At 38.4% G+C, this 23,608-nt stretch overlaps 1 protein-coding gene across 10 annotated transcripts in view; it reads left to right on the plus strand.

Moving 5' to 3' along the window:
• Positions 1-250: 250 nt before the first annotated feature.
• LOC100730274 (neurofibromin) overlaps positions 251-23,608 on the plus strand; it is a 252,327-nt gene continuing 228,969 nt past the window's right edge. For 7 of the 10 annotated variants that reach the window (XM_063251196.1, XM_063251205.1, XM_063251202.1 and 4 more), the window contains exon 1: positions 251-696. In XM_063251196.1, coding sequence (XP_063107266.1) covers positions 637-696 — 60 coding nt within the window. In that variant the 5' untranslated portion in view covers positions 251-636. The remainder of the gene's footprint in view (positions 697-23,608) is intronic. The other 3 variants (XM_063251199.1, XM_063251201.1, XM_063251203.1) reach the window with 1 other exon arrangement.

A 23,608-nucleotide genomic window follows, 5' to 3' on the forward strand; every position in this document is an offset into this window, starting at 1 on the left:
GCTCGAGACGGCGGTGGGGACAGAAGCTGGAGCTTCGGGGTCAGCTCAGACTCTCCCGGTGGGAGCCTAGCCCCAGTCTAGGTGAGCCCCGCGGCTCAGAGGGACTTGCGCCCGCCGGCCCGGAGGAGTTAGGTGACGTCACCTTCAGGAGGACTCGCTTTTTCATTAATGAAACCGGCCGGCGCGGGCGCATGCGCGACAGGCCCCTTCCCGCTCGCTCCCCCCTCCCCTTTCCCAGCCGCGCTCGCAAATCTCTAGCTGGTTCGCTCTCCCTCTCCCTCTCCCCGGGCCGTGGAAAGGATCCCACTTCCGGTGGGGTGTCATGGCGGCGTCTCGGACTGTGATGGCTGAGGGGAGACCGCGCTAGGGGGGAGAGCGAGCAAGAGGCCCCCTCCCCTCCCCGGGTCCCTCTCCCCCGTCCCCCTTCCCCCGGCCTCCTCGCCAACGCCCCCTTCCCCTCTCCCCACCCGCTGGGCGCACAGTCCCCATCCCCACCCCCGTGGGAACGTTCGGAGCCCGCACTCCTCAGAGCCTCGCTCGCCCCTTCCCTCACCTCAGCCCCCGCTCCCCGCCCTCTTCCCGGCCCTGGGCGCCCGCCGCCCCGTCCCTCCGCCGCCCCCCGGCCGCGGGGAGGACATGGCCGCGCACAGGCCGGTGGAATGGGTCCAGGCCGTGGTCAGCCGCTTCGACGAGCAGGTAACGGGCCGGCCGGCCGGAGGTGGGAGTGGTGGGAGTGGGGACGGAGTGGGTGAGGGGAGGAAGTAGCCGCTGTGTCCCCGCGGCCGCCGCGGGCCCCCGGGCGACAGGAGGGCAGGGTGGGGCAGGGGGGCTCGTGGGGGTGGCCGTGGGGGAGGCGCGGGGAAGTAGGGGGCGGCCGAGCTCCGGGGCTCCCCTTCCCTCCTAAATCGGGGGGGGGGGTGGAGCCTTTTCCCTGACCAAGCCTCCATCCCCTTTTATCCCAGCCCTTCCGCTTGCTAATGGGTACGAGTGACCTGGGGGCGCTTTCAGGGACGCTCCATCTGGATTTAATCATTCCCCCTTGCTTTTTTTCTTTTTGAACGGAGGTGGCTAATATGGAGGGTTTTTCCCTTCCTCTTCCCTCCGCGACCCTCCTACCCCGGAGTGAATGCCTGCAGGAACCCTAAGGCCTGTGTTGTGTACCTCCAGCTGGAGGACGGTAACATCCCTCCCCTCCCCCAGTTTCTTTAGCTTCCTCTCTCGGAGGGGGAAGAGCAGAAGAAAGCTGGGAAAGCACAGGTTTTCTTACTTTCTGCTCCACGGTCTCAGCCAGCCCTTGAGAGCTCCAAGAGCACGCACACTGCACATCTTTTTTGTGCCCCACACGGGCATCCCCCAAATCTTAATGTTACAAGACTGTCTTTTACAAAGCTGTTTGCAGTAGAATCGGGGTGCTGAAGTATTTCCCACCTTTTCCTTCCTGTAGAATTGCAGTACCCCTCCCCCACCTCCTCTAGCCAGTGTTCTGAGGATGTGAATTCTTTCTTGAGTGTGAGTATTGGGGAGTAAGGAGAAGGGGGGAAAGGATAGTGGCAAGCTACATCTGAGTTATTGTCAACATAATGCAAAGACATCTGGGATGTGATCCTAGAGCCTATAATTCTGCTAGTGTTTTGTCGTTTTTGACTCTGGCCTCTAGAATGACAGGAGAACTTGAGAACATTTGGTTGGGGAAAAAAGTTTTATAGTTTAGGGAGATGACTTTTTATCCCCCGCGTTTCACACGCTAAATCCTGGGCTGATCAGAATGAATGCACATAGCCTCTTATCAGTGAGAATTGGTTTAATTTTGGGCTGCCTTAGGTAGCAGGGAGTTTGGTGTTTAAAAGGATGCATTTTGCAGCTGTGGTGCTATGGCAGGTTTCCTGAAATTAGGGATTGTTGAAGATTGAGTCAATCTGTTTTGTTTATATCTTAAAACTGATTGTGAGATCTGAAAGTTAGGGGGAAGGACTCCTCTTTCTTTTGATCCATAAACATTTTGTTTCAGAACTCATAGTCTCTCTGACCTGTCTGAAAGATATTTGGGAATAGGCAGATAAAGGTGAGAAGAAGCTGCATAGATAAAGTAGAATTACAGAGCTGTTGAGACACCTGACAGAGTTGTTTCATTCATCCAGCGTCCAGACCTAAAGGCATGTAAACCATTGTTTGAAGCGTTTCCCTGTAAAATAGATTGCAAAAATAGATTGCGTTATTGATAGAGCATTTGATTTAAAACTTGATAAAAAAGACTTTCTCTGTGTAACTTAAGAAAAAGAATTTAAAGGGCACACAGAACCCCAAAGCAGAACCTGGTAAATAGCATGATCTAAATGAAGCAATTTGAAGGGTTCACATCATGATAGTTCCCAATTTAAAAAAAATTAAATAAATTTCATTTTGTACCTGTTGATCTCTAGACTTATTTGCCATATGAGAAAGATAGTTTTCTAAATTTTAAAAGGGGAATGATTGTTTATATGTCCAGTAGTAACTCACAAAGTTTCTTTCTGTCCCAGGGTTAAAAGAACTTAGGCTTTGTGTTGGCTTTGTATATTATGGATTCAAACTCATTACCATCTGTTAAAAGTTAGGCTTTTTTTTTTTAATAAGTAGAACTGTATTTCATGTGCTGTTTTTTTTTTTTTAATTCATTTTATTTCAAAGAGAAAGCAAAACGCCCCACAAAATTTCAAAGTTCGTCTATCAGGGGGTAACAATGATATATACATTGCATATTGTCACTCCTAAATCATTCACCCAGAGCACACGACATCTGCATTCAGTTGTCCAAACAGTATCAGCACAAATCTTTCTCTTCAGTGAACTCAGAGAAATCAATAGTATAACTGTCTCTTTTTTTTTGGTACTGGGGATCAAACTCATGACCTTGAGGCTTCCCAGGCAAGTGCTTGAGCCACTGAGCTAAATACCTGGCCCAGTAGTATAACTATCTTAACTGTCTTTTTTTATATACATGTATATATGTCTTTCAGTTTTTAAGTGTTTTTTTTGTCTTCTGAGACAGGGTCTCTCTTGCAGTTCAGGCTGGCCTTGAGCTCACTTTGTAGCCTATGCTGGTCTTGAACTCGAAAGGATCCTCCTGCCTCAGCCTCTCGCTTGCTGGGATTACAGGCATGAGCCACCAATGCCTGGCCAAGACATACATTTTTAGAACGCCTTTTTTCTGTATTCGTAATGTTATAATTAAGAGAAAGGCATATAGACAAATTATTCACATTTTTCTTTTAAATGGTCAAAGCCCATTGACTTCGAGATGCAAAAGTGCTGACTTTTGAGGGTTTTAACATGAGATACTTACCTATATCATTTATTATAGAAATAATGTTTAATTAAATTTTGAGTTCATCTTAAATTGGAGATGTCTCTTTTTAGCGAGTATGCTGAGGCACAGAGAGGTTACATGACATAGTAAACTTTTTTCTCAAGTATCCCATATGTTTATTTTGATAATTTGTTAAGCATAATTAGAGGAGTTTATACCTTTGTTGAGGGGAGAAAAGCACTGCATGCACTGAGAGAGACTTATGTAAGAATCTTAATTATTTCAACTATTTCTAAAAGTTTTGAGTTTTTCACATATTGTCTCTACTTGTTTCATTGTATCTAAAGGATTCAAGATTTTACTGCCCCCAAGACAGGTATGCTGAACCACTTCAGTCCTCAGGGAGCTTGCTCATGTCTAAAGATGGCAAATAGGATTATGGGGCCAAATTGGTGTTTTGGTTGGTCTTTTAACTTTTGCTGTAATTGGAGTAGAAGCGCATTACTAGCCACTGTTGGTTACAGACATCTGATAAGTATTGCTTAGCAGCTTGTTACAGTTGGTCTGGTAGACACACTTAAAAGAACTGGTCCTGTTCCATTTTGACTTTTTAAGTTATTATTTATTTTGTTCATCTTGACATTTTGACGTCAAATCTTTATTTCTAAATGGGTAAAATAAAATTCTTGTAATTTACTGATACTGCATCTAGACAGTATTATGGTTAAATGACTGTTCCTAGTTTTAGAAGTAATCTCTTCCGGGGCTGGAGATTTAGCTCAGCGGCATAAGCGCCTGCCTTGCAAGCAGGCAATCGTGAATTCGATCCCCGGTACCGATTAAAAAAAAAAAAAAAAGAAGTAATCTCTTCTTTGATTAGGGAAATGACAGATGTAAAAGTGGACAGCTAGGGCTGGGGATTTAGCTCAGCGGTATAAGCGCCTACCTTGTAAGTGTGTGGTTGTGAGTTCAATCCCGGTACCGATAAAAAAAGAAAAAGACAAAAAAAAAAAAAAAAAAAAAAAAAGGTGGACAGCCAGAAAGCTAAAAGTATCAGTTATATCTTCTGTCTTTCTTTATCTTCTGTCCTGCTTTTATGGTGCCAGATACTAAGTTTTTAAATTGAAACTGATGAATGTTAGGTGTACAGCTTTAAGTTGTAATTTATTAGCTTAATTCTTTAGCAAAGTAGCACCTTTTTGTCTGCCTCAGCTAGCCCTGTGTACCCTTCCATCCCTGAAAGAGTAAGGAAATGTGGGTAAAAATACAAAGTTTTAAAAAAATTTCCCTTTGTGGTACTGAAGATTGAAGCCAGGGGCTCACATGTGTATAGGTACCTGCTCTACTACTGAGCTCCATCCCCAGCCATATTTAAAGTTTTTGAATAGAAATTGAAAATATTTGCCTCCAAATTAATAGTTGTAAATACTTTTTTTTTTTTTTTTTTCTTTTTGAGACAGGGTCTCCATATGCAGTTTAGGCTGTCTTGAGCTCATTTTGTGGCCTATGCTGGTCTCAAACTCGAAATGATCCTCCTGCCTCAGCCTCCAGAGTGCTCCGATTACAGGCGTGAGCCATCACGCCTGGCTCTTGTAAATATGTGTTTTGAAAGCACTCTTTTTTATATTAGCCAAGTGAAATCATATATAAAGACGAAAGAATTTTTTTTTTACATAAATTCTTAATTTTTCAATTTATAGTAGTATATTGGTTGTTCTTACATGTTGAATACTAATCAGAATGTCCTTTGAATATGTAGTATAGAGTTCGTAGTATAAAATGATCAACAGTGCCAGGTATGGTGATGTACCCTGTAATCCCAGCATTGGCAGACTGAAGCAGGATGATCTCAATGAGTTTGAGGCCAGTCTGGGCTACACAGTGAGGTCAAGACCAATCTTCACTACAAAGCGAGACCCTCAAACAAACAAACAACAAAAAAGATTGACAGGACCAGGGATATAGGTCAGTGGTGCAGTGCCTGCCTGGCTGGCAAGCATGAGGTCCTGAGTTTGATTCCTGACACAGGGGAAAAAAGAAGATTGGCAAGTGTCTTTGATGTTACAGACCACTGTGAATTGGTCAGCTAGATTTGTAAAAGCTTGAAGTTATTTTGAATTAACAAACAAGCACCTCTACCCTCCTTCTTAAGTACTGGGCTGCAACTTGTATTAAGTCATATAGTAGGTTGAAAGCAAGTATTTTATGGTGACAGATATTTTATGGTGGGTAAGAAGTAATGCTTATTCCTTTTTTGGTCTACATCTTTTTTTCTATCTGGTCCTCAGTTGTGTACTCTGTAACCCACCATCTTGAATCTAATATAGCCTTTCTTTATATGAATTTTTCTTTTTACCTTCAAAGATATTTCCTTTCCCTTGGAAATCAAACATTTACTTGGTCCTGTAGCTTTCTCTGTGTGGACCAATCTTTTTTTTTTTTTTTTTGTGGCCAAATACCCAGTGTTTACCTACCAGTTTCCTTTGTAACTGGTAACTTTGTAACTTTATAACTGTTAGCTTGTGTCTCTTCTTCTGGGTTGCTGATTTCTTCAAAGTGATCCCTTCTGTCAAATCCCAGGGAAAGTGCTTAATTGTAATGCCACTGTTGATGTTTTGCTACCCTCTGTAGTCAGCCTTCTCTAGTTCCCAAGTCATAATACTTTCTTGTAAATTGTATGTACATGTCTAGTATTCATGTACATTGATGTTTTCATCAATCCTTGAACAGATGTACTTTTTTTGGGGGAGGGACTGTGATGGTACTGGGGATAGAACTGAGCACCTTAATACTGAGCTACATTCCCAACCCTTTTTTATTTTGAGACAAGGTCTTTCAAAGTCACTGAGTTACCCATGTTGGGCTTGAACTTGAGGTCCTTTTACATTCAGCTTCCCTGAATGCTGGGATTACAGGTGTGTGCCACTACACCCTATTCAGATATGCTCCCCCCCCCCAAATGGTACCATGTTTGCTGTGACTGAGCTGGGGATCTAAATAGGGTTTCCTGAATAGGGCTTTGGATATTGTTTTATGTACTGTCTCTGTCCTTATGCCATTCATTATTAGCTATCTTGAAGTTCCTAGATTTCCTTATATGTTGAAAAATACTTGACTGGAAAATCTTTACGTTTATTTCAAGCTTAAGTGTTAAATAATTTCAATATTTTAAAAGTACTTCTCTGTGATGCAGAGCTAGCCCCATTTAATTTACCAAACTGGTATATTTCTCATCTTCCTTTTTCCCAGGCAGGTTGGCTTGGTCTCTAATGCACAGACCTGCTTATTCTCTTTGTTTATGTGGGTACCTGTTTGAATCTCTTAATTTCTACTTTTCTAACTCATGTCTGTCTTTTGATGTTCAAGCTGAATGTTTTCCATGAAGTATTTTATTTTAGTTTAGTTTTTGTACAGGGGCTTTCTCTGTAGTTCGGGCTGGCCTTGAGTTCACTGTGAGCCCAGGCTGGCCTCAGAGTCACAGTGATCCTCCTACTTCATTCAGCCTTCCAAGTGCTGGGATTGCTGGTGTACACCACTATCGCCGTACCTGGCAGCCATCACAGCTCTTTATATTAAACTCACTATCTTCTTGGTATCCTTGCTACCTAGAATGTTGCAGAAGCACATTGTAAATTTTCTCCTCTTACAAGGACAGGTTGAACACAGCTTTCTGTTCTTTTTCTTCTCTTTTTTAATCAAAAAGGGTGTAAGCCCTCTGAAAAGAAGCCCTGTTAGAGCTCTTACAGTCGTTTCATCCCCAGCACAGTTGTGACTACACAGTACATCAGTGACCTGGTGTTTTTCATTTGATTCCTGAATGAAGGGTATACTGGACAAATAGTGGTAATTTCAGCTTTGTTTCGCATGTAAAAAACTGACTTTTTCTTGTTGTCAGGTTTTTTTTTTTGGGGGGGGGGTACCGGGAATTGAACTCATGACCTTACACTTGCCAGACAGATGCTGTGCTGCTGAGCTATATCCGTTGGCCCTTGTCATTTTTTTGAGGCAGAGTATCACTATGCAGCCCAGGCTGTTGTTGAACTCACAGCCTGAGATATTCCTGCTTCAGCCTCCTGAGTGCCACTATGCTCGATTAAGAAACTAAATTTTAATTCAGTGTCTATGATAGCCTAGATTTTGTAAGTTAAGTAATACTTCAGGAATAGGTTAAAAAAATGGTAGGCTTACAGGAGGAACTTACACATTTATATTTCCTCCCAAAGAGCAAGCATCTTTTCAATCTCATTAACTGCTTTTGTGATCTTGGTTTTGTTAGTAGTAAGTCTGTACATAAGAAAATTTTTGCAATGATATGATAGGCAATTGCATGTGAATACTTTAAAAAGCCTCAGATTATATAAATAAAAGAATGATACTTTAAAAAAATACATTTTATTTACAGCTTACTGAGCACTGTGTTTACATAAGTAAGGGACAGTCACTAGGCCCTGGAGAGTCCCTGTATATTTACCTTAGTTGATACATTTTGTCTTGCTTTAATCATTCATTGACAGGTACTTAGGATCCTGATAGCATTCTTTTGTAACTTAGAGTTATCTATAATTAATCCATTTTCTTCTTTTATGGTTTTGTTTTGTTTTTTTTTTTTTTTGGTACTGCAGATCAAACTCATGACCTTGTGTTTGCTGGGCAGGTGCTTGTGCCATTAAACCCCTAGCCCTTTATCATCTAATTTATAGCATACATATAATGTAATTCTTCAAATTTGAAAAGTATTATAAAATGTCATTAGGTTGTGGTGAGTTGGGCCAATTACATTTCATTTTAAATATTGCAATTTTAAAAATACTTTTTTACACTTACTATTTGACTATTTGACCAATAGAATATTAGCTTCTTTTCTTGAATCTGCTTTTTGAAAAAAATATGTTTATTATTGGGAATTTTGTCCTTAAAATTTAATGACAAAATGCAGTGGTAGACATGCTTTATTTACATCTTTTAGGTACTGAAACTGTAATGGAGCATTTTTATTTTAGCCTTCAAATATAGTGCTCTGAGGTTGTATATAGACTGGATTGTTGCATTTTAACAAGATTTTAATGTTGAGCAGTGTATTAATTACAAACATGTTTTGCACTTGTGTTTATTAGGTCTGTATTTCTCTTTTGGAGCTTTGTGGAGTGTGTGTGTGTGTGTGTGCACGCGTGTGTGTTTAACAAGCAATGGGGGATGTAGGAAGGCTTATTTTCAAAAGAAGTTTAGGGAGGAGAATGTTCTATAGAAGAAGTGGAAGAAGAAGAAGTGGAAGGGAAGATTTGTGGTCAGTTTAAAGTGTTAAAAGACTTAGAGTTGGGGCTGGGAATTTAGTTCAGCGGCATAAGCGCCTGCCTTGTAAGCAGGCAGTTGTGAGTTCGATCCCCGGTACCGATAAAAAAGAAAAAGACACACACACACAAAGACTTAGAATCAATACTAAAGTAGAATGTGGGCACCCTATGCTTTTTTTTTTTTTTTTTTTTTTTTAGCAGGAGATGGACTTGTGTTTGTAATAGCATTGGCTTGTTTCATCTAACATCTTTTAAAATACCAGTTTTCTTGAGAGTGGGGAAGGAAAATTGAAGCAAAGTGCTTTGATCTTGAAAAGTTGTTTTACATTGTAGTGACTTTGAGTTATTTGAAATTTCAGCAACTTGTGAATTTCTATATTGTACTGTGCCCTGTTATATAGAGCTTTTGTTAAATTAAACACACTTACAGATATGGGGAAGAAAATTTTAACCCTATAATGACTGATTGATAACACTTGCTGTGTCTTAAAGTATGGATAGTAAGTAGATTGCGTATTTGAGCACTTCAAATATTATATGCCTGTGGCATATAGTTATATTCTTTGAATGTAACAGAGTGGGTTGTGGATCATTAACTAAAATCTTCAAAAGAACTGTATTGAGACACAGCCCCAAAGTAATTTGGAATTTCATCCCATTCTAGCGAATATCTGAAATTGTGTGTGTGTGCGTGTGTGTATGTGTGTGTGTGTGTGTGTGTGTGTGTGTATGTACTTTTGTTCTGTTTTAGAGATGACTCACTATGTAATTCAGGTTTTGTAGCCTAGGCTGGCCTCCTGAGTGCTAGGATTACAGATATGTGCCTTGGCACCTAGTTTAAAATTGTATTTTAAAATGTTACATATTTTTACCATAAATGATACTAATTAGTATACAGTAGCAATAACTTAAAGTACAAACTCCCAGATTGCATACTTTCTTTAAACTAAGCTGACCTTCTTTTCCTTTGGTTTAGGTTGATATTGTAGCCTACAAACTGTTGCTTGCCCTTATTTCTATTTTATAGCTTTGGGAACCTCCTATGAAATTTCAGAGAAATTAACTTTTCCTGTAGTACAAGAGGCAGGATGTTAATTTGGTAAATAGTAGGATTTTTGAAACTTATTTTAATGCTTATATGTAATCTATTTGTAATCATAATTTTACACTCCTATAATGACCTTTTGGGTAATTAGGCATCTCAAGTCATCTTTTTCTACTTAATTGTTGATAGGCCTTGAGTATGTCTCAGAGTACTCTGGGCATGAGAAAAACAACTCTTACTACCTCACTTTGTGAGGACAGTAACTATCTATGAAAAGAAAGCGTTTTGTCTGTGTAACCTGGTGTGTGGCCTTGGCCATTTTATTCTGTGAATGTCAGTTTCCTATGGGAGTAACTGCCATCCTCCCGTTGTGGGCTCATTTAGTGCCTTAGGTATGACTCTTTTACATGAAAGAAAGCTGTAAATAGTCATAAAAATGTATTACCATCTGTGCAGTTTTTTTCTATCCTTTCTTTAGAGTTTAGTGATTATTATTCTGCCCTGCTTGAGAAAAAATAAAATTAGAGAGGCAGGGCAACTTGTTCACAATCATATGGTGTGTAATTAGCTGAGTTTAGAGTGTAGGTGTCTTAATCCTTAGATCAGTAACTTCTCAATAAATAGGGTTTAACCAAGTCAGTCTAAATTTTATGGGGAGATAGCACAGATGCTAGAAAGAGGGCTCTACTGTTGCTTCTTTACTCTGATACCGTTACATTTTATCATTTGTGCTCTAGTTAGAATATCTGACTCTTTTTTTGGTTGGCTGTATGTTAGACATAGAGTTTAAATGTTGCACCTTAATTTCATTATTTGCCTTTCTCTTTGTCACCTTATTAAAGCTACCAGAAGTTGTAACATTTGTTTCCCTTTTAGAGTTTTTTTCATATACTCAGTGAAGATTTGTTAGTTAAGCAGAGTTGAATTTTGAAGATGAGAGAACAGTACTTGTGAGAATACTAATAGGAATATGTAACTAGATGAGACTATGTATTATTCTTTTATTATAAGATTGCGTAGTCCAGTTTTGTAAAATTGATTTTCGTAATCTTAGAGTATTTCCTTTAGAGTTTCATTAGATTTGAAGGACCCGTTTAACTTTGTATATTAGTATTTTCTGTTGGATTTTCCTACATTTTCATTTTTAAAAAAAATTTTTTTGGTCTTTTTCCTTTTTATCAGTCCCGGGGATCGAACTCACGACTGCCTGCTTGCAAGGCAGGTGCTTATGCCGCTGAGCTAAACCTCCAGCCCCATTACATTTTCATTTTCCTTGTTAATTGACTTTTTCAGTTTTTCTTTTTCTCTATAACTTTTTTTGAAAACCCATTTTATTAGTACATGTATGCAGTAGGTAATGATTATATTCATTGTAGGAAATTGGTACGTGTACGTAACACATCTCACTTCTTTTTCTTTCCCCTTCCCTATATTCCCTTTTCTGCCAGCATCAGATTGATTTATTCATCTTATAAGTCCTTATAAATTGTCATGTTTACAGATCAACAGACCAATAAGCCAAAAACCCCAAATAAAATACGTGAAATAATTCTACTAAATGAAGTTGCACTATTAGAAACATTTGTCCATGCTGGATTACAGTAACTTTTTCTCTTTTTTTTCCTATTGTCTGTCTTTTGTTTTACACTTTCATTATATATTGAGTTTTTAGGACAATTTTCCTTCATCTTGTCTTTTAGAGTACTGTTTTGGTTCTTTTTTTTTTTTTTTAATCGGTACCGGGGATTGAACTCACGACTACACACTTGCAAGGCAGGCACTTATGCAGTTGAGCTAAATCTCCAGCCCCTTTGGTTCTATCTTTACCAATGACTGTTACTTATATCCCACCTTGAGACTGGGAAAAGGTGTTGTTACGCATGGGGTAGGTCTTGTGCTTTTTGAGTAAGACTGAGGGGGAAAAAACCATTAGTGTTTTCTGCTTTAAGTTTGTCTCTGATAAATGAATCTGTAATAGAGAAGGGAAAGAGTAGGTTCTGGTGAATGTTGGCAGCAAAGATTGATAAAAGATTTGAGGTTGGTTTTGACCCTGACATATTATCTTTGTGACATTATGTAAAGCTGAATTGTGCTGATCCTGGTGGCACACACCTATAATCCCAGTACTGTGGGAGCCCAGACCAGATGTGGAGAGTGAGCCAGGTGTGGTGGCTCATGCCTGTAATCCCAGCACTTGGGAGGCTGAGGTGGGAGGATTGTTGCAAGTCCGAGACCAACTTGGGCTACAAAGTAAGCTCAAGGCCAGCCTGAACTGCATAGCGAGACCCCATCTCAAAAAAAGACCAAAAAAAAAAAAAAAAAAAAAGATGTGGAGAGTAAGGCAAGAAGATCACTTTGAGTTTAAGGCCAGCCTGGGCTACATAGTGAGTTCAAGATTGCCTCAAACACCCCCAAACCCTCCCTAATTCTGATTTATTTTACAAATAAAACAGGACAAATGTTCTGATCAAAAAAAATTTTTTTTTCTTTTTGAGGTAGTCTCGCTGTGCAGTTCAGGCTGGACTTGAATGCACTTTTTTGCCCAGGCTGGCTTTGAACTCACAGCCATCCTCCTGCCTCAGCCTCCTGAGACTTGGGATTACAGGTGTGCACCACTATACCCAGCCTAAAAATTTCATAATTCTTAATCTGTATTAATTTTTGTTGTTGTTTTCTGAAAAACTAATCTAGTCATTGATTAGTCACAAATCCTTAGAAGAATCTGATTATTTAAATCCTATCTGTGTACTAGACCTTACTGATGATTGTCTAACCTGTACTTGGACACTAGGAAACAAAAATATTCTGGGCAAGGTGGCACATGCTCATAATCCCAGCACTTGAGAGGCTGAGGCAGGAAGGTAGCTGCTGGTTTGAGACCAACCTGAGCTATGCAATGGAGTCCCAAGGCCACCCTGAACTACATAGTGAGAACCTGTCTCAAAAATAAATAAATAAAAATATCAGGAAATATGGAAAGTGCAGCAGCAAAGTCATGAAATAAGTTATTTATAGTACAGTCACTCAGACTCATTGTTATAATTTTATGGTAGATAATTAAGTGTACTGATTCTGAAATCACACCGTCTAGAGATGGGAATTCCAGCCCTGTACCACTTTAGCCAAGTTTCTTAACATCTTCAAGTTTCAGTTTCTTCACTTGTCAGAGTCAGTGATAGTATTTACTTTACGTATGTGAGTGTGAGATTTAAATAAGAAAATACATAAAGAGTGTGACACAGTTGTTGGCTTGTAAATGGCACAATAGATGTTAGCTATTTTTTGGAATTGAATGAGATTGTTTTTTAATCTACTCTTAATTTATAATGTGAATACATATGATTGTATTTTCTTATAAAGTTTAAAAGATTGTATGAACTTTTTATTTTTAATATTTTAAAGTAATTTTTCTTTGCTGTGTATTTTTTTAAAAATTATTTTTATTTTTATCGGTACCAGGGATCGAACTCATGACCGCCTGCTTACAAGGCAGGTGCTTATGCCGCTGAGCTGAATCCCCAGCCCCTTTGCTGTGTATTTTTGTAATTAGAAAATAACCACAAAGTAAATATTTCCTGAGTATAAAATAAAGCTAGAATGTTTTTATGTAAGAAATTATAATTCTGATTTCTAGAAGTGTAGGGTTAACATTAGAGTAGGAGTGGAATGAAGAGAATATTATAAAGAGACAAATGAAGTAGAGAACTTATCTTGTCTTTGGTATTGTTTAGGTAAGAAGAAACCATACCCTACCCGTAGGAACACTCTTCTCACCTTTATAAATATTATATTAATGTCTTCGTAGTGTAAAAAAAAATGAAAGTAAAAAAGGTTTCTAGATTTAGCATAGAATTATATAATACTAAGTTAAATTTGAATTTCAGATAAACAACGAGTACATATTAGTGTTAAGTATTTTCCAAATACGACATGAGGTTTACTTGAAAAAATTACTTACTTATCTGAAATTCATACTTACCTGGGAGTCAAAGATTTTATTAGGTAACACTGTGGCAATCTTAGTGAGTGTAGTACATGAATCATGAGCTTTAAGGAAGAATGAGTTTTTTTTTTTTTTAGTCTTTTTCATTTTCATTTTTATTGGTACCAGGGATCGAACTCATGACTGCCTGCTTGCAAGACAGGCGCTTATGCGCTGAGCTAAATCCCCAGCTCCCAGGAAGAATGAGTTTTAATAAAAGAGAAGAAAATTTTGGAATTTGCCCTTGTTTAGTCTTCTAGTCATTGTTTCTAATTCTCCCCTCCATTTGTTTACTTTAAAAAATACTTGAAGACAGATCTTAACTATTCCCTAAGTCTTCCCCCTTACCCCAAGAAAAATTTCTCTCATTTTCAACCATTTCACAAAGGACATGTTAATAATACAATTATAGGTGTTTGGTGCATGGGAGGTTAGTACGCAGTCATAAAATTTATTTTTTCTCTACTTTTGTATGTGGGGTTTTCACATGAGATTTAAAATAAGGCACTTAAAAATGTTGAGCTTCAGTTCATACATAGTTTGTGTTATTAATCAGTTACCAGTGCAGTAAGCCTATCAAAAGTGCTATTTGGGGAAAAAAGTGCTGATTGGTAGTGGCACATGCCTACAATGCCAGCTACTTTAGAGGCGGAAAGTTTGTAGAGGGGGGTGGGGGCTAGGCAATTTATGAATCTTGTGTCAAAAAAGGGAGTGCAAGTTGAATGTGGTGGTGCACACTGTGATACCAGCATTTGGGAGGCTGAGGTGGGAGGATTGCTTGAGAGTTCAAGGCCAGCCTGGGCTACATAGTGAGTTCAAGGCCACCAAAACTGCATAGCAAGACCCTGTCTTAAAAAAATAAATAAATAAAAATAAAAAGGGATTGCAGTGGAGGTGTAGCTTAGTGAGAGGCCCTGAGTTCAATCTCTTGTGCTGGAAAAAAAGTTAACTGGTATGTGTATATGTTTATTATGAAAAAATTAAACAAAGAAGTAAAAAGATAAGCTGATTCCCGTTTTATATTCATTATCCCAGCTTTTATCCACTCACATTTCATCTCTATTCCTACCTATTTTCTGCTTACCACCTCTCCATTATTTGAAAGAGATTCCTTCTGTGGTTTCAGTGTGACTTTTTCTTAACTTGTGCATAAGAGCTGCGTGATTCAAAAACAGAGCTCAATTAGGAACCAGAAACTGGACTTGAATCTTAGTGTTGTGGTATAGTGAATTATAACTTGGGCAAGTTAAGCTGACTGAGCCCTAGATTCCTAGTATTTTGCCCTGTGCAGGTTGTAGAGACATTCACCCTATTTCAAAAGCCCCCCCAAAAGTATGAAGTAATTATATGAGTGCACTTTGTAAATTCAGAAAGAAACGTGCTTTACTCAGATAAGATTTCATTGTTAGTAGTAAGCCATTATTCTTTGTATGAGTGCTAGGCGTCACCTGGGTGTTGGCATTAAGTCAAGTCCACAGAGTTGCAGTCGTCTTTGGAGCCACATTTTCTCATTCCCAGTGTAGCACCTGTATTCTTCATGATTTCTTTTAAGCTTGAGTCCTGCTTCAGTTTGATTCACAGTATTGGAAAAACAAACAAAAGCACAACAAAAGTTCATTCATAGCATTTATCCTATCATATTTTGAAGTATTCATGTTTTAAAAATTCATTTATATATGAATTTAGATAAACGGGTAAGTGACTGTGCTTTAAGAGTTCTGATGACTTTTAGTAATGCTGCTTCAAATTTGAAGATACTTTTGTTTCTGCTAGAATAATTAGAAGTAAAATGATTGAATAGTCTTTTTTTTTTTTTTTAAAGTATTGGAGATTGAACGCATAACCTCATGCTTGCCACGCAGGCGTTTATGCCACCAAGCTGAATCCCCAGCCCCCAAATTATTTTTATTTTATTTTTTTTTGTACTGGGGTTCGAACATGTGACCTTGCACTTGCCAGGCAGGCACTTATGCTGCTGAGCTAAATCCCCTAAATAGTCCTATTTTTAGTCACATTAGTATTAAACTACATATTCTGTGGTTCTTGTCTACCTTTACATTTATTTACTTATTTTTCCGTGCTAGGGCTTCAACCAAGGATATTGCACATACCAGGCAAGTACTGTACCACCAATCTACACCCCCAGCTCCTCCCTCTTGTTCTTGATTCTAACATATTTTAAAAGTCTTTAAATATTTTACCATTTTGTCTTTGAAGCCTCTGCTTATTCTGGACTTCTGTTTTAATTCTACTGTCAGTTTTGTATGGTGTACATTTTTTAACGTCCTGATCAATACTGAGCTTCAGAGGAGAGGAAAGGAGGAACCATTGGTACAGGCCCATTAGGTTTTTTTTTTTCCTTTCTTTTTTTAGAAGTGCCAGCTTTACAAGCTCACTTAAGACTTGTTGAAAGTACAGATTCTTGGCTTTACCAAACATTTATGAGTTCTAGAGGTGTTAATATTGGGTCCTAGTTTTAAAGCTCTTCTCAGGTCATTTTTTAAAAATAAAGCTGCTTGTAAACTACTATGTGATATGCAAAAGAGATACACCTTTTGGGTAATAGTAGATTAAAGTATAGTCAGTTATCCCACCATGCTAAGTTAAAAAACAAAACAAATTCAATGTTAAAATAATACCTTAAAAATCAACATTAAAATAATACTGGAAGGCTGTAGAAGTAATGAGAACTAAATAGACTTTTTTAGGAGAGCAGATCCTGGACACAGATTGAAGGGAGGGGAGAACCACAGGTGAACTGAATCATATTAAAATTATAATATAGCCTTGGTTGAAGTTAATTCCTGGGTGAATTAAGATGGTCAGCTTTTTCATCTCTTTTTTGCCTAAAGAAATGGAGAATTATGACTGGTAAGATACATTCTAGAATTTCTAAGGTTCTTTCAGTTTGAGTATCTAGAGATGTGAAAAGGTAGAAAGCTGTGTTTCATATTCAAGAAGAAAAATACAAAAGCAGACTCAGAAAATCGACAGTAGACATGGACTGTAAAACAACTACGATATGGTGGGTCTGGGAATTTAGCTCAGTGGCATAAGTGCCTGCTTTGCAAGTGTGTGGTCATGAGTTTGATCCCCGGTATCAAGAAAAAGAAAAAGAAAAAAAGAAAAAGACAACAAAAAACAAACAACTACAATATGCTAAGGAGATAGAAGAAAGATGGAAAATAAGGTGGATAAGAATTTCTTAGAGAATTGGGTGTTTTATTTATAATTTAATTAAAAAATTTTGGTTCAGGGTTCTAGGATCTTGCTTGTGTCTTACTCTGAAGAAAAAAGAAAAGGAAAGAAGGAAAGAAAAAATAGGAAATACAAAACTGTAGGAAGCCATTTAACACTCAATCGAGTAAGCATGTAAATAGATTTAAAAAACTGTATTTTAAAAACTATACTAGAAGCAGGATTTTTTTTTAAATTCTAGACTAATAGAATCTTTACAGCTATTGTATTAAGATAAAATTGCTGTCTAATACATTGTGCATATTTAAAATGTATAGTTTGAGTTTTGGTATACTTACGTGCAGTTAACCGTTGTGTCAGTTTGAGTGAGAAGCACCCAGCTGATTAGATCCTCAGAGTTCTAGTCATGGCTGAAGGGATTTACTGACAGAAGACCCAACATGGGTGTGAGTGGAAGCAGCCAATAGGCTTGCAGTCTGAGTGGAGTAAAAGAGACCAAAGAAGGAAGTTTTGCTTCTAAGTCTTTGGAGGTGCTCCAGTCATCTTCATTTTGGATGCTGGCTCCTGGCTTTTAGTACAGACTCTTTAGCTTTCCAGCTCTAACCTTTTGACTTTCTGATGGGGACTCATCCAAGACACTAGTGAGCTCTAGGTCTTCAACTTTTGATTGGCTCTTTTGGATCTCTAGAACACGACAGCTCTTCTGCACTGTTCTACCTGATTCTGCAGGTGGCCATTGTAACCCTAGCTTGTAAATGCTTGCATATTTATATCTCATATTAAATCCATTTCTCTAGTGAGCTCTGACTGATGCAACATACAAATATGATGCTGTCATCACAGTCAAGATAGCACATTGCCCACAGAAGTTTCCTCCAGCCCTCTTAGTAATTGGTTTCTGTGTTTACCTCATCGTTAGACACCATTGAGCTGTTTCTATCTTAATGCATGTGTCTCAAATTGTTTATCTGTTTACCAGATGATGGGTAACTGGACACAATCCAAACTTTCGCCATTACAAATGAACATGTTTCACATGTTGACATGCATGACTTTCATGGAATATACTTTTGCCTTCATTAAATACAAGGAAATGGAATGACTGGTTATTTGGTGGGTACTTTTAATTTTGTAAGCATCAAACTTTTCCAAAGTGATTATACCATTTTGCAGAGTTTCAGTTGTTCCACATCCTTGCCAGAACATCTCTTTGTCTTTTTCAGCCCCTTCCTCTTGCCTCTATTTTTTCTCTTCTCTCTTTTCTTTTTCCCCTCCATCCCTCTCTTCTCCTCTTCCTCTTCCTCTGTTCCTCCTCTCCCCTCTCTTGGTGCCTCACACATGGCGAGTGCTCTACCACTGAGCTACATCCCCAATGCAGTCTCCCTTTGTGTTGCCATAAGGAGTATCTAGTTGCCTAGGCTAAGCGTGCCCTTGTGATCCACTTGCTTTAGCCTCTTGTAGAGCTGGAATTATAGGTCTGTGTGACACTCCTTACTGTTTTCTTTTTAAAGTGTAGCCATGCGGGTGGGTGTGAAGCAGTATCTCAGTGAGGTTTTGGTTTTCATTTCCCTAATGGTTGAAGATATTGAGCAGTTTTTCATCTGCTTATTACATCTGAATACTTTCTTTGGTGAAATATATATTTAAAATTTTCCTCCAGTTTTTTCCTCATTTTTTATAGTTTTATTTTTGAATTTTGAGGGTTTGTAATATATCCTGAACACAAGCCTTGTATTAGATACATGATTTGCAAATCTTTTTTCCTAATTTTTGGCTTGTGTTTTTGTTCTATCTTTTGAAAGCAGATGTTACTTTTTCTGAAGTCTAGTTTATTGTAATTTTTTTTGAAGAAATAAGTCATGCTATTGGTATATTTAAGAGACTTTGCTGGAGTCAGATATGGTAGTGTATACCTGTTACCCCAGCATTGGGGAGGCTGAGGCAGAAGGCTTGTTGTCAGTTCAAAGCCAGTCTGGCCTATTAAGTTAGTTCAAGTTCAGTCTGATTACATAGTGAGACTCAAAAAACAAAGAAGAAAAGAAAAAGTACTTAATAATTATCCAAGAAAAATATTCAGAAAATTGTAGATTTTTAAAAGTTGTATATATGTGTAGCAGCTTTGGGGTGAGTTTTTTTTTTTTTTTGTCTTTTTGCTTTTTATCGGTACCGGGGATCGAACTCATGACTGACTGCTTATAAGGCAGGCGCTTATGCCACTGAGCTAAATCCCCAGCCCCCTGGGGTGAGTTTTGAACTGTAGACTTTACCCGTACAGATTTAGCACTATCATAATACCCAAGTGTCAGAGTGTTGAAAATCTACCTGATAGAAACCTATTGATATGGATATATAGTTGAAAACTTTTTAGGTTCTCATTTGTTTCAAGATACAGATACTTTAATATTTTTAGTAGCTTAAACAAGTTTAGGCATAACCAATTTAATCAAGTGGGGGAAAAGGCTAGTGATTAGATGAATTAAAGTGAATTCCTTTATTACTAAGATTAGAAAATTTCATTTGTAGAGTACTGTATTTCAGAATAGTGTAAACAGTACCTTTCTAACTAAATAGAACCTACTTAACCTACTTGCTTATGCATAGAGGAATTTTTTATTTTTTATTTTTTTTGAGGCAGAGTCTTGCTATATAGATCAGATGGTCAGCCTTGAACTTATGTAGTCCAGGCTGGCCTCAAACTCAGTAGTGTTCTTTCTGCCGCCTCAGCCTCTCAAGTGCTGGGACTGTAGGTGTGTGCCACTATGCCTGGCTAGAGGAATTTTTAAGGCACTTAACATTGAAGAATTTAAAATTTTAAAAGTCCTCCCTTTCAGGGCCCTATCAAAGCATCTTACTGCTTACTGCAGTTAGAGAATCATATTTTTAGAACTCCAGAAACATTTTTATTAATATCTTCTTTATTAAATGTGTATGATTTCTGACACATATGGATATATATAGTTGAGAACTTTTTAGGTTCTCATTTGTTTCAGCCTCTTGTAGAGCTGAAACTCTGATAAAAAGCCTTGGAAGAAAATAGGCATAGAAGGTCTTTATCTCAATCTGATAAAAGCTATGAAATCTGATAAAAGCTATGACAAACCAATGACCAATGTCATGCTAAATGGAGCAAAGCTGGAAGCCTTCCCTCTAAAATTGAGAACAAGACAGAAATCATACACATTTAATAAATGTGGGTAGTCACAGGGAAGATCAATAAAAACCCAGATAACTGGAAGCAGGGGAAGGACTTCACCATGGTACAGAAAATCAATTTGAAAGAAGATACGTGTAGATCAAACTAAAGATCCAGATAGTAATTAAAAAGAGGGAAAATGGTCTGCCAGGCTGATCCACCCAACCTCTACCCTCACCATCCCGGGTACAGCCATCTTGAGAACTTCCCAAATAGCTTAAGGGAACCAAGGAACACTGCAAAGACTGGCCTTCCAGGATGGTTTTGAGTGTGTGGGTGATTAGCATTCCCTGATACCAAAACCGGAAAAGGACCCAACTAAAAAGAGGACTAAAGGCCATTCTCTTTAGTGAATGTAGTTGCAAAGATTCTTAGTAAGATACTGGCAAACAGAATGCAGCAAATCATCAGGAAGATTACATAGCATGACCAAGTAGAATTCATTCCAGGGATGCAGGGATGGTTCAGCATACTAAAGTCAGTGAGTGTTCACCACATAAACAGAAGCAAGGACAAAAACTACATGATCATCTCAATAGATACCGAAAAAGCATTTCACAAAGTTTAACATCCATTCATGATAAAAAGCTGTGGAAGAAAATAGGCATAGAAGATCTTTATCTCAATCTGATAAAAGCCATAAAATCTGATAAAAGCTATGACAAACCAATGACCAGTGTCATGCTAAATGGAGCAAAGCTGGAAGCTTTCCCTGTAAAATTGAGAATAAGACAGGGACCTGGTGTCCACACTCCTGTTCAGTATAGTTCTGGAAACATTAGCCAGAGCAATTAGATAAGAGAAGGAGATAAAAGGGATATGGATAGAAAGCAGAGAAGTTATCATCATTTGTTGATGACATGGTTTTTTACATAGAAGATCCTAAAAACTCAGGGGACTCCTAAATTAATAATCAAATTCAGTAGCATGGCAGGATACAAAGTCAGCACTTAAAAATCAATAGAGCTCCTATATACCAGCAACAAACTCTGCAAGAGAGAAATTAGGAAACAGCATCTTTCATAGTAGCATCAAGAAAAATGAAATACTTAGAAATTAACCTAACCAAAGAAGGGAAAGACCTGTACAATGAAAACTATTGTACTCTGAAAAAGGAGATCAAAGAGAATATCAGAAAATGGAAAGATATCCTGTGTTCTTGGACAGGCAGAACCAATGTAATGAAAATGGTCATACTTCTGAAACTTATACATAGATTTAATGGAATCCCAGTCAGAATACCAGTAGCATTCCTCATGAACTAGAGAAAGCAATAATAAAATATATTCGGAATCAGACAAGTCCTAGAACAGCAAAAGCAATTCTGGGCAACAAGGCAAGACAGGGGCATCACAAATCCAGACATCAAGTTAGTCATATTATAAATCTACAGTAACAAAAACAGCATGAAAAAACAGACAGACAAAAGCACAGTGTTGGCAAAAATAAAAACAAAAATCAACCCCTCTTAGACTTGTGGATCAATGGAACAGCATAGAGGATGAGTGTTAAGCATAAATGGAACACTCACATGTTTTTAAAAGTTTTTCTTTTAGTTATATAGGAGAAGTGGCTTTGAAGGAACAACATTAAAAGCAAGAAGAATAATGAAGAAATTGTAATGGGATAATGCTGTCAATTCGGGAAGGAATGGAGGATTCAGACAAGGGCTGGACTTGCATAGATGAGGTTAGAAGGTTGCAGTTGAAGATTGGGGTAAAAAAAAATGGGAAAAGTGCTAACGTAAGAGTTGAAGATAGGGAAAAGTTGTGAGTGAGAGGTTTCTTGTTTCTTTAGAGAAAAAGTGGGTTATTAGGAAGAGACTCACAAACGGATTGTGGTCCCAGAAATTGTTTTGAAGTTGAATATTTCCTTTTGAAGTTGAATGTTTCCTTTTGTGGAAGTGCTTTTTTTGGTCTACATCAAAACAAATCTCTTTTTCTTTGTGATACTGAGTATTAAACTCAAGGTCTCTTCTGTGTGCACGTGTGTGTTTTTCTTTAAAATAAAAGTGAAGGAAATCAATAAACTTAGGGTCTCCTGTGTGCTTTGCAAGTTCAAGTCGAATCCCCCTCAATTTGTTTACATTCAGTCTTGGCATTGAAATAGGGATCACATATTAAATGTTTGCTCCCCCTCACCCCTTTTATCTTTTTGAAACAGAGTCTCACTGTGCCGTTCAGGCAGGCCTTGAGCTCACTTTGTAGGCTGGCTTTGAACCCTCAACGGCCCTCCCACTTCAGTCTCCCAAGTGCTGGGGACTATTTATATTTGCTTAAATATCTAGTATTTATATTGTATTTGATGATATTGGCCTGTCACTGCTCTTGGTACTTTGAGCCTGTGATAGGAGGCCAGCACCTGTAGTCTCCTGAAATGCCCTTGTTGAGTATTTATTATCTTGATGCTTAGCGTTTGGCTTCCACTGACCTATACTAAATCTTGTAACCAAATGAACACCTCAAGGGTTCTCTTTCAAACACTCATTCTTTGCAACCTGGTTAAACTGAAAATGCCCAAATCTATAACTTCTCCTTCTTTAAGAGTCACTTTTCTCTTCTTTCCTTTTACTATAAACAATCAAGAGAAGCCATTTTACTGCTTGTGCAAATATCTAATTTCATCACTGACAAATTCTACTGTCCACAAAACACTAGGACACAACTTCAGCCATGTTCTTTACCTTTTTATAACAAAGACCACTTTTCTTTCAGTTTCCAATAACATGTTCCTCATTTCTTTCTGGGACTTCATCAGAATGACCTTTACTGATACTTAAGTAGTCTCTGAGAAGACTGCGGCTTTCCTTGCAATTCTTCTGTCAGCTCTCACCAGAAAATCACCCTTCACTCTGTTCACAGGATTGAGTGAGGCCTTTTCTACCATGTGCCTTAACACTCTTCCAGCCTTCACCTAGTAGTACCCATTCCAAAGTTGCTTCTGCAGTTTTAGGTCTTTGGTGTAACAACCCCACCCCTAATTCTAGGTACCAGTTTCTTGGTTTGTTTGGTTTGCTATAAGGTATAAGGTGTCTATATAATGTACACTATATGTAACAGGTATACTATGTGTACTGTATAGATTCTGAAGTCACAAAAGTTGAAGAAATATGTATGAGTACCCATTCCTCATAGATGTTGTCTTCACCTGTGTCTTATATTGTAGTAAAAGCTTATACTTTACCCAGATTTACTGTTGACATTCTGCTTTTCATGTTGTATTATTTTCGCTCTCAGTGTCCATACATTCACGTATTTCTTTGGAGGAGGGGGTGAGGGGAGACAACAGTAAGTTGTATGCACTATATCCCATCCCCTTTATTTCTAGCTACTTCAGTGTGCCTTAAAAATAAGGAATAAGCCTAGCATGGTGGCGCACCCCTGTAATCCCAGCACTCAGGAAGGCTGAGTTTGGAGGCTCATGAATTCAAGACCAGCCTGGGCTACAAAGTGAGCTCAAGGCCAGCCTGAACTGCATAGTGAGACCCTGAATCAAAAAGACAAAAACAGGCTGGGGATTTAGCTCAGCGGCATAAGCGCCTGCCTTGCAAGCAGGCAGTCGTGAGTTCGATCCCTGGTGCCGATAAAAACGGAAAAGACAAAACAAAACAAAA

This window comes from Cavia porcellus, unplaced genomic scaffold (genome assembly GCF_034190915.1).
Source record: "Cavia porcellus strain 051 isolate PalLab524CR breed Dunkin Hartley unplaced genomic scaffold, mCavPor4.1 scaffold_6, whole genome shotgun sequence".
Lineage (NCBI taxonomy): Eukaryota > Metazoa > Chordata > Mammalia > Rodentia > Caviidae > Cavia > Cavia porcellus.